The sequence below is a fragment of the Cucurbita maxima genome, unplaced genomic scaffold (genome assembly GCF_002738345.1).
Source record: "Cucurbita maxima cultivar Rimu unplaced genomic scaffold, Cmax_1.0 Cma_Scf00002, whole genome shotgun sequence".
Taxonomy (NCBI): domain Eukaryota; kingdom Viridiplantae; phylum Streptophyta; class Magnoliopsida; order Cucurbitales; family Cucurbitaceae; genus Cucurbita; species Cucurbita maxima.
In genome coordinates this window covers 4,143,697-4,154,981 of record NW_019272018.1, presented here as the reverse complement: position 1 = coordinate 4,154,981, position 11,285 = coordinate 4,143,697, and the positions used below count along the sequence as shown (strand labels likewise).

At 36.3% G+C, this 11,285-nt stretch overlaps 2 protein-coding genes across 3 annotated transcripts; both read left to right on the top strand.

The window, feature by feature from the left end:
- The first annotated feature begins 27 nt into the window (after positions 1-27).
- On the top strand, positions 28-7,503 carry LOC111498504 (cell division cycle protein 27 homolog B-like). 2 transcript variants are annotated; one of them, XM_023149796.1, is made up of 16 exons: positions 28-217; positions 962-1,034; positions 1,185-1,294; positions 1,538-1,584; positions 1,800-1,897; positions 2,202-2,506; positions 2,989-3,144; positions 3,247-3,463; positions 4,475-4,698; positions 4,837-4,902; positions 5,390-5,509; positions 5,906-5,982; positions 6,183-6,302; positions 6,426-6,645; positions 6,739-7,020; positions 7,148-7,503. In XM_023149796.1, exons 1-16 carry the CDS (start codon positions 113-115, stop codon positions 7,196-7,198), a joined length of 2,271 nt encoding a protein of 756 aa, XP_023005564.1. In that variant the 5' UTR covers positions 28-112; the 3' UTR covers positions 7,199-7,503. The 2 variants fall into 2 exon arrangements, with proteins under 2 accessions (XP_023005564.1, XP_023005555.1); XM_023149787.1 differs by having other exon boundaries at positions 2,980-3,144.
- A 926-nt stretch (positions 7,504-8,429) lies between these two features.
- LOC111496990 lies at positions 8,430-9,017 on the top strand. Its single transcript, XM_023147592.1, has one exon. The coding sequence runs from the start codon at positions 8,430-8,432 to the stop codon at positions 9,015-9,017; it is 588 nt and encodes a 195-aa protein (XP_023003360.1).
- The last annotated feature ends 2,268 nt before the right edge of the window (positions 9,018-11,285 follow it).

The window sequence follows — 11,285 nt, the reverse complement described above, 5'->3', positions numbered from 1 at the left end:
ATACCGATTTGAAACTAGAGGAGAAGCCCCCACAAACGCTCAAAAGCCAGAAACCCCTCTCCTCCTTCCCTCTCTTCCTCCTCCTTCCCTCTCGCGCTGAATCGAAGCGGCCATGGAAGCCACACTTACAGACTGTGTTCATCACAGTCTTCGCCATCTCATGTACCGGAATGCCATTTTCATGTGCGAGAGACTTTGCGCAGAGTTCCCATCTGAGGTTCTACATCTCTTTCTCCTCTTCGTCAATAGTTCACTCACTCACTTTCCTGTCTAGCTTTTTAGCTGACTAGAAACTGTACAAATCTCGAATAGCGTGATTATGAGGTTGATTTCGGAAATCCGGTCGGAGTAGGTCGTTCCGTGCACCAATTTTTCTTTTCGTTTTTTTGTGCATTGGTAGTTTAAACTGAAGTGGACGTTTATGCTGCTCGTGGAAATTGTACCTGCGGTGCCCCCCATATGTTTGATTTGGTTTTGTTTGCAATCTCCACCGCCTCTCTTTCCCCTAGAAAGTATTTTGTGTTGACAGTTGCTCGCTACGTCAACATATCCCGCATGTTTTGTTTAATTGGAGATCTGTTTTTTACTAGCTTTATTGTCTGGAGATCAAATTTTAAGAAGATGGGCTTTTACTATTATCATTTGAATTATAGATGCACCTATGGTTGAATCTCGTCATAAAAGAATGAGAGTTTGAAAGAATAGACGAATAGGGGTTTCTCGGGTGGTTTAAATTTCCCGATGAACCCTCGGGGGTAACAATAGCTACGCCCTTTAAGGTTTCTAATTTTCCAGAGTCTCTCTCTCTATATATATGTATATGCACAATCACATACAATTTTTGCCTTATTAGCTGAATCAACTGTATTTTTTAGACTGCTATCTTCTGATTGATGTGGTTACTGAAGGATTAAATTACTTTCTTTCAGCATTTATATGATTTCTTCTTTTATCTTCACAGACAAATATGCAGTTACTAGCTGGCTGTTTTTTGCACAACAATCAAGCTTATGCTGCATACCGTATACTAAAAGGTAAGTTGGATTGTTGCTCAGTTCAGTCCATTCCTCTATTATATTCCTATCAATCTTTAGTGACTTCTCTCTTGAACTTATATCAGTAGCTTTGTTTGAGTATTTCTCATCTATGAACTTTTCCCCTTTTCTCTCCATGCTTATATGAAGGAACACAAATGGCTCAATCCCGCTACTTGTTTGCAATATCATGCTTTCAGATGGATCTTCTTCACGAGGCAGAGGCTGCATTATGTCCACCTAATGAGCCTGGTGCTGAGGTATTGAAGAATGAATATTCATTGTAATTTTTGGTTGTTTGCCGTCTTTTCCTCTTAGAGAGTAAAAGTTTTTTTTTTTTTTAATGTTGTTATGATTTCATTCTAAAATATACTGTGTGGGATCAGGCAGTCATCTGGTCTGGTTGTTTAACCCCAATAAAATGATGTCTGTATCTATCACGTGGTACCTAGCTCCATTATCTTGTGCATAATATATGTCTTTTGCATGTGTTCTTTTTGCAGATTCCAAATGGTGCATCAGGTCATTACCTTCTCGGGCTCATTTACAGGTTGCTAATATATTTTTATCTTTGTTCCATTGTGAACTTTCATGCATTGATTGCCCTTCGCTTTCGACATATTTACACATACGTTGTGTGGTCCATCTCCAATTTTTTGTGGAGGAACTTATTTGTTATCTGGCCAGATGATCATCTTTTCTCATAAGATATTATGCTTCAATTTCACTCCATAAATATTATTTGTTTGGATTTTCTTGTTATAGGTACACTGACAGAAGGAGAAGTGCTATTCAACATTTTCAGCAGGCATTGTCTCTAGATCCTTTGATGTGGTGTGCTTACGAGGAGCTCTGTGTATTAGGTATGTACAAATCATCACTGATCCTTGCGAACAGCATGTTCATGGAGTTGTAGGAATGAATCTGCTCTCAAACTAAACTGATTCATCGCAAGATTGAGTACATCAGACATATTTAGTTGTTTTTCATGATACTATAGTTGCACTTTGTATTTTTGTATGAGGTGTATAGTACTTATTATGCTATTTTCTTTTCTTTTTGATCACTGATGACCACCTGTTTGTTGATTGAGATTTATTTTTCTTTTGGGGAAACAAATATTTGAGGTGAGGATGAGTTAAATTATTTTGCTGTTTACTATCTTAGGTGCTGCTGAAGATGCATCTTCAGTTTTTGGTGAAGCGGCTGTTCTTTGCATACAGAAGCAGTATCTAAATCATAGATCCGAAAATTTGCAGACATCAAATGATGATATGAACTCAGCTTCTTCTAGGAATAGTAATTCCGACGATGTCCGAACTAGGCAGTCAAAACATACTCAAAGCAATAATTTAAGAGATATTCCTACAAATTATCACGGGGCAGTTAACTTGGGAGGAGCTGGAAGTCAGACTGTAAATGGCGGTTCAAATATATCATTTTATAACACCCCTTCACCTGTAGCTGCGCAGGTACGTAAGAATAATTATAGCTCACGGTGCTGAAGATTTTATTGTAGTTTGTGCCTTGGATGTTGGTGGTGATTGTTTGGCCATATTTATTTGAACAATGCCTAATTGAACCTATGGCTTGTCAAGGTGGCAGATTTTAGTCTCCCTCTTTCGTTCATCTCCTTCATCCTCGCTACAGATATTTAAGTGTGTTTTTTTTTCTTCTATTTTGATTGAATAATGTACTCTGTAACCTAAACTTTTCCTTCAGTGCCTTGTTTGGTCCCATAGAGGATGAATTATATTGGTGGTATTGTATATTGTGTATATCTATTTCTATTTTTTATGTTAATTCTCCAATTTTATGTTTTTTTCCTTGCATATTTATCACTTGAATGTATCTCTGTCTTCTATCTATTCATATCCACCTTTTATTTATTATCTGTGCTTCTCTCCTGTACATCTAGTTATGCGACTAATTCCTCATCGTTTAGAATTTGCAGTTATCTGCCATCGCTCCTCCACCTTTATGCAGAAATACACAGCAGAATGGATCTAGTCTGAACTCACTTGGTTCTGATAGCTGTTCAAGGTCAACTATAAACTCTATCATTCAAGCCCCTCGAAGAAAATTTGTTGATGAAGGGAAATTACGAAAGGTAAAATGTTATAGAAACTTTGTAGCAGAATATATCTCTACTTCTCTGCTTTAATATATTGAATTCATAATCATATCCAAGAGTTCATTTTCTTGTCTTCAGATTTCAGGGAGGTTATTTTCTGATTCTGGCCCTCGAAGAAGTAGCAGACTTGCTGGGGAAGCAGGAGGCAACACAAACGTAAGTGCTGCAGGAGCTGCCAATAATGGAGCTACCAACTCCACCAAATATCTTGGTAGCTCCAAGATGAATTCTATTACATTTCGTTCTGTAGCCGTTCGTAAAGGACAATCCTTTGCAAATGAGAATGTTGACGAAGGTAACAAATATTTCATCTAACTTCCATCTGCTGCATGGGTAGATATGCACAATCATTTTTTGTCAGATAGTCTAGTAGACCTATTGGACCATAATTTGAATACTGGAATCTTTCATGATTATTATTATAAGAGATGTATTGTAAACAAATGATCACTTGGATAATGACATCTGATAATCAAATTAACTTTTTGGGGTTTATTTGATTAAAGTAAATTTCCACAAATTTAAATGGCTAATAGGTTACTGTTTGCACTTGTAATCATACTTTACTTAGGTTTAACAAATCTTTGGCTATTAATTTTGCCTTTTGGTTTTGGGATAAAGAATGATGACTGTTTGTGGAGCGCTAACATAGAGTTGCCTAACTTATTGTTGTGTCAAAATATCCTTGAACTGTTAGGATATTGGTGAACTGCAGATGATGAAGACTAAATATTTTGACTTCTGATTGATATGGCTGCTTTACAAATCGATCTTTGTACTTGAAAATGTTTCTCCTGTCATAAATAATTTTGAAAATGGTTCAAAATTTAGCCATCCCTTACAGAGTCAATGAAAATAATATTATTTTATCTGCATACATATGTGCTCCAAATCTTGGATATCTAAGGGTTATTGGTTTTTATTCATGTATTCATTAGATAGTTACCGTGGCATCTACTGAAATATTCATAATTAACACATGATGCATGATTCTCACTTACCCTGTGCATCCACCGCTCTATGAAAAGGGTGATGTGCATGTTCTAGCCACTAGTTTTAATTTGCACTAAAGTTGTAGTTTACAAATAGACATATCTATAAGTGTATGACTTCCTTAATAATGCATTCATGCCTTAGTAGGTACTCTGGTGTGTCTTTTATCGATCAACCATATACACTTATCACTGATTGTGAAGTGCTTTTACGTACAGTTGTATGGTCCTTGGCTATTTATTTGATGTGGTTATCGTAGTGTCCAATGATTATCCTTGATATACTAATGGGTGTCTTATTGACCTATGACTAGGTATTCAAAACGAGGCTTATGATGATTCTCGTTCCAATGCCTCGTTATCTATCTCCAGTTCATCTCCTTCTAGTGATAATCGAACTCTTGAGCAAGGAGCACCCAAATCAGTTGGAGGAAGTCTCACAAGTGATGCTAAAATAATTAATGGTGCATCAGAAATATTATGCCTCCTGAGAATATTAGGGGAAGGATATAGACTTTCATGCCTGTTCAGATGCCAGGTTTCCATTCTAATGTTGATGATATAGCTTACACAAATTATTCACTGAAAAGATGGTGGAAAAGAATTTTGGACTCTATATGATTAAGAATGCAGGCAACGTTAATGATTATTTTAAGACAGCTTCTTGATTGTACAGGATGCCCTGGATGTCTACCTAAAACTTCCTTACAAGCATTACAATACGGGCTGGGTGCTTTCACAGGTACTGTATGACTTTCATGATCTCTTGACACTCAGTCATGTCTGCCTACCTGATCAAAAGGTTGCAGTGCTTGTTTTGCACTGTCTAGCCTGTTACTGGTGATTATTCCTGTGGAATAAGGATTTGGTTAGGGTTTGGACTCCTTTTTGGTTTCTTTACCCTTGTGTATTCTTTCCTTTCTTTCAATGAAAGCGCGATTTCTTACCAAAAGAAAAAAAGGAGTCAAACAGTTTGCTTCTTTTCTGCATATTCTCTGGCACTTGATTTATTTCACTTCTGACCCTTCCAGTATAATACTGGTAACCTGTTTCATCCTTATCAATCCATGTAATACTATTATATCACACTCTCTATATTCTTACTGGCTAATAGTGAGCATTGGATTACATAACCTTGTTATTTCTAGTAATAATTTCAATCGATTGTATTGTGAGTCCTGGCCAGTGCTGCTATTCTCTCTGACTACTTTGGCATGTCTGAGTTGCAGGTTGGCAAAGTGTATTTTGAATTGGTAGATTATTTAGAAGCTGATCGAGCTTTCAGTCTTGCTCGCCATGCTTCACCTCACAGTTTGGAAGGAATGGATGTGTATTCTACAGTTCTTTATGTGAGTTATTTTTATTGGTATCTTGAACAAATTGTCTCCCAAAACCTAGAGACATAGGTTAAGAGGCTTTGCGGGAGGACTGGCAAGGATGGTCTAAAAACTTTTTGAGCAGCTGCTCTAATGAAACCACTGGACACAAACTGGGGAATTTATGTTTGCTGATCTTGTTTTTTGTATAGTAATATTTTAAGCATATTGGTCTCTTTTCCAATTATTTTATCTGCACTTGAACATTTGATATTTTGTTCCTCTAATTCACCCTTCAAGTCAGAAAAATAGAACACACACACACACATAATGTTCTATGCTTATTGCTTGTAGCTCCAGAACTTCTTTCCCCTTTCCCTGCATAGAGAGAGCGTTTGCTTCCCTAAATTTCTCTTAATCTGTTTGCAGCATTTGAAGGAAGACATGAAACTAAGCTACCTGGCTCAGGAATTGATATCAACTGACCGCTTAGCTCCTCAATCTTGGTAGATATGCCAATTCCTGTCATACATTCTCTACATTCCATCCTCGATTTTTGTAGCTTTTTGGTGATCAGACCCTATCCATCTAATTTAAAATTCCCATTGGCTCCCTTAGGGGGAGGTCATTGGCCAATTTTTTACACTGCTTCCATTTTATCTTCCAAGTAGGTATATATAGTTTTATCTCCTATGTGGAAATGCAGGTGTGCCATGGGAAATTGCTATAGCTTGCAGAAGGACCATGAAACTGCGTTAAAAAATTTCCAGCGTGCTGTTCAACTGAATCCAAGATTTGCGTACGCACATACCCTCTGTGGACATGAGTATGTACATTACCCTTTTGTGTCATTCAATGGACTAGGAAGTGGAGTTTTTCTCTACTGCATTTGGTGGTCATGTTATTCCAGCTACTTATTTGTTATTGGCAAATCATAATCTTAACTCAGATATGTGGCCCTGGAAGATTTTGAGAACGGAATCAAGAGCTACCAGAGTGCACTACGAGTAGATTCTAGACATTATAACTCCTGGTATGGACTTGGGATGATATATCTTAAACAAGAGAAGTTGGAGTTCTCTGAGCATCACTTCCGAATGGCTTTCCAAATAAATCCTCGATCTTCTGTTGTAATGTCATATCTTGGTACATCTTTGCATGCGTTGCAGGTTTGTCTATTTGTCATATTCAGGAGTAATATGGTTGCTTAATGACGGATGATTTATGTAAATTACCTACCCTATTGTTCAATTATGTTTCAGAGGAGTGAAGATGCTATGATGATGATGGAGAAAGCCATCCTTGCAGATAAGAAAAACCCACTTCCGATGTATCAGAAAGCTAACATACTTGTAAGCCTTGAACGTTTCGATGAAGCTTTACAAGTTCTAGAGGAGCTAAAAGAGTATGCCCCACGAGAAAGCAGTGTGTATGCTTTGATGGGCAATATCTACAAAAGACGGTACATGCATGATAAAGCAATGCTTCATTTCGGCATTGCCTTGGACTTGAAACCATCTGCCGCAGATGTAGCTACCATTAAGGTGTTCTGCTTGCTTACTCATCTTGTTTCTATCCTCAGATTTTCACACACCACTTGTTCTCTGAAATTTTAAATTGAACTAGCATTTTTAAATACTAACTAGTGTTCTGACCTCTATTGTTTAATAGGCTGCCATCGAGAAGTTGCTTGTACCTGATGAAATAGAAGACAACTTATGAGAAATCTCTTCTAAAGGGGGAAACGAGACAATGAGGAATACGGTGTAACTTAAAAGGCACGGAATTTGCTTGGCCCCAGAAAACGAATTAACTATACAAGCATCATCGAGAGGTTGTGGTGCACCGATCAAATGGGCCGATCAATCTAGCTCTGGTAGAACCTCAGTTTTGTAGGTGAGTTCACATACTAACAGAGGTAAACTATGTGAGCCAAGGGTGCAAAAATGTGCCCCATTAGCCTGGCAATATATTTGATTCACCCGTTTGTTGGTATAATACTCCTGAGAAATTTCTCTTCTGCAATCTCTGATCAATTGGCTAGTTGATGTCGGTTTCTCACGGGATCTTGGAGATTGAACTATTATACTAATTAGTATCTTATCTATTAAATTATTAAACTAGTCGTGCAATAATTACTAAACTAACTGTACAATAATTACTTTCCAGCAGGGACCGGGACCAGGAACAGAAAGTATCAAAATTCTCTGTTCATAAAAAAATAAAGGTGGTAAAAAAGTGAGTAAAAGAAGAAGCCACGTGGAGGTTATCTAGAGGACCAGGTGTGCTAGGGTTGTCCGATCGGCCCGCCAATCAGGAAGACTTGGCATGAAAGAAACCACAAAATGGCTTCTATATTTTTATTCTATAAAATTATGGGATTACTGTGACAATTGAATTAAAATATAAAGATTTTAAAATATATGCAATTAAAAGCTTAATACACAGTTAAACTGGCGGCGAGGTTTTGTGTTTGTTGCTAATGATATCTTAATCAACACGACCAGTTGGTAGCTTAAGTAATTCAATTCCTATTTCAGGGATATTTTCGTCATTTCACCCACAAATTCCAACTACATAGGAATTTCCCTAATCAAAAAGAAAAAGGAAAAGTTAAAATAATCTCCTCATCCATGGCGCGTGTCATCCACTCCCACTTTTATTCATTACTAAAATTGGACCTTTTAACGTTCCTTCTTCTCACGCGCGTTTCTTCATTCGTGGGGTTTTTATTTAAGTCTCCTGCTAAATCGTAGTTAACTAATCAATAATTAAATTCCTAATTAATTATTTCGTTTCTATATAAATGCCATCTCCCCCTTCCCCCTTCTCCACGCCGAAATCAGAAAACCCTGAAAACAAGCAAACAAAATTCTCTCTGATCTCTCTCTCTCTCTCTACCGGCAAAACTTACAGTACAGATCGGTTAATGGAAATCCAGCGAAGACAAGCTATGGCGGCGAAGAAATTCTGGAATATGGTTCGAGCAATCGCGTTGATGCTGCGAAAGGAGTTATCAAAAGGCCGAATCATAATGTCCGATCTTAATTTGATGATGAAGAGAGGCAAGCTCGCCGGAAAGGCTATGCTCAATCTGATGCATCTCCACCAGAGCTCCGGTACTCTCAGCAGCCACACCACCACCGATATAGCTAACTCCATCGCCATTGCTCCACAGGACTACGAGTTCAGTTGCAGTAACAGCCCTGCTTTTCCAGCGCTGCAGATCTACGGAAAGCGTGGTGGCAAGAACCGCCATCGATACAACGATGTAACCACCGTCGGCGCCGTGAAACGAGTACTACAGATGTTAAACAGCGAGGCAGCGGCAGCGGATGTGGCGTCGCCGATGGTGAAGTTTGGAAAGAATCCGACGGTTAGAGTAACAGACTCGCCGTTTCCGGTGAAGGATGACGGGGACCACAAGGTGGACGAAGCGGCAGAGGCGTTTATCAAACGGTTTTACAGTAACCTGAAACAGCAGAGGATCACGCCGGGTATGGAATCTCCGTCGCCGTACCACGATATGTGGGGCCGATGAAATTAAAACGAATCGTTTTGGGTAACCTATCCATATTTTGGAGCTGTATAGAAGAAGTTTGTCGGTTTTCCGCAAATGCTTTTTGAGTGAACGACATGTCGTCTTCACTTTGTATACCACAACAGCGACCAAGTACAGATATCAACCATCGTACTTCACATAAAAAAAAAAAAAAAAAAAAATTGTAATGTATTATAACCGGTGAATGGATACGCCGGGATCAATGGGCTTTTGTAATCTTCTTCTTTCTTTTTTTTTAAATTTTAATATATGATATTTTAAAGCCCAAGCGCAATTTTGAATTATAAAATTGTTGATTATTGTCTTTAATTAGTGTATTTAAGGAATAATCTTTTGTGTGAGCCAAGCTTAATAAAGAACAATTTGATTTTTCATTGAAATTGAAACTAAAGTAAAGGGGTGTTAAGGAAAAAAAAAAAAAAAAGATGTCTGTGGGTCATGTGAATGTGAATAATGTCTCTTCTTTTCATAAAGTTAGTAGGGTAAATAGTTTTTTTTTTTTTTTTTATTTACTCGCATTAATTGGTACTTAATTCAAGTGTTATCGAGATATTTTTATATGGGTCTTTGACTTAGAAGAGCGGTGAACAGACATTGCATTATTATCTTTTACGGTTCGTACTTTATGATTAACATATTATCCATTTCGAGCCTTCCTATCTTATTGGTATTAAATAATATCTTATAATATAAGAATGTCAACATACATCAAATATTTTTTAGTTATATATATATATATATATATTTCAATTGTCAAGAATGATTGAATATATAGTTATACCTTATAATGGCAATGTTAAATGATTGAAGATTGAAAATACAAAAATAATTGGTGCACGATAAACTTAATGGGTACGTAAAGATAATTAGTAAAGAAGTTGACGTGGACATATTTTTTTTGGGATTCTTAAGATAAATAACTATGATTTATGGGAAATATACTATAATTTACGAGTATAATGTTTGAATTTATTGATTTATTTTTTTATATGAGATTACACTTTTTTTATTTAGACTCACTAGTCGACACGTATGTTTCTTTTTTCTTATTAGTTGCTTGTGGAACAAGAAATTGGCTCAATCTTTTCCACAGAGATCAACTTTTTATTCCAAATGTTACCGTGTTGTTTATTAAAAAATTGATGGGTTTAAGTTTTTGAAACATAAACTTTACTTAATAACCTAAACCTTATAATATCTGCATCTAACGGGGTTTATCTCTAACCCTTTATAATATAATTAAATATAATAAAACTTTGCCTTAAAGATACCAAATTTAATATCATTGTCGAGAAAAGCGAGCACTTGCACTTTGATTTAGGTTGTGCACAAAGCCAAAAACTTTATACAAGTTTGAAAAAAATGTACATATTATATTATATATTGGTGGGGGTGTTTGGTTTATTTAGACAAATAATATTGCAATTTCTGGCTGATTTTGTCGTAGGAAGTGTTATCTGAAGGGAAAGGAAAAGATAAAATATGTGGCAATTAAAAAAAGAAGCAAAAGTGGGCTACTTTGGAGGCTTTTCTCAAGAGAGTGCTTGTTTTATTTGAAATTTGTTAGTGTGTTGGAAAGTTTTGTGGGGATTTTTGGGGTTGATTTGGTGTTGGGTGTGTGTGATCCAATTATTGGACTTTCAGATCCCATTTTCTCAATGTCCCTCTTTCCAAAGTGAAACTCCATCCATTTTATTAGCGAGGATTTATCCTAAACGGAGACGAGATTTTCTGTTTAGATGGAAAATGGAGAAGTGGGTGGCGAACATCTTTTCTCTGTTAGATAAATGAGACCGAATACGAGATTATATTTTCCGTTTCTATCCTACCCAATTTCCCTCCAGAACCTCGTTCCTGTCCTATTTAATATAAATATATTTTCAACATATATTTAGGTTGTAATATTAAATGGTAAAAATTTATACAAAGAAACTGCAAATTATTTATGGTTGTATTTGATAAATTTAGTTTTTTTAGTTACGGTTGATTCGGTTTTCATAATATATGTAAGAAAAGAAAAGGGTAGATAATATTTATAAATTTAATTTTTTAAAAATAAAAATGAATATAACTTTTTCTGTTTTAAATTTAATTCGGTTTTTTTGTTACTTTAATTACAAGGGCACTTTAGTAAAAGGAGTTGATAACAAACTATTTTGAAATTTTGTTCTACATTTGAAAATGATTTTTATGTTACTTTAAACACTATGTTTTTTAGTGCAAGGGGTAATTTCGCCATTTTAAAAA

Bases quoted from the DNA above. Each gene is read 5' to 3' on its own strand.
- LOC111498504 (XM_023149787.1), top strand. From the start codon at position 113: ATGGAAGCCACACTTACAGACTGTGTTCATCACAGTCTTCGCCATCTC. The intron at 4,903-5,389 runs GTACTGTATGAC...TCTGAGTTGCAG, and splicing joins CGGGCTGGGTGCTTTCACAG to GTTGGCAAAGTGTATTTTGA. The intron at 7,021-7,147 runs GTGTTCTGCTTG...ATTGTTTAATAG, and splicing joins CAGATGTAGCTACCATTAAG to GCTGCCATCGAGAAGTTGCT.
- LOC111496990 (XM_023147592.1), top strand. From the start codon at position 8,430: ATGGCGGCGAAGAAATTCTGGAATATGGTTCGAGCAATCGCGTTGATG.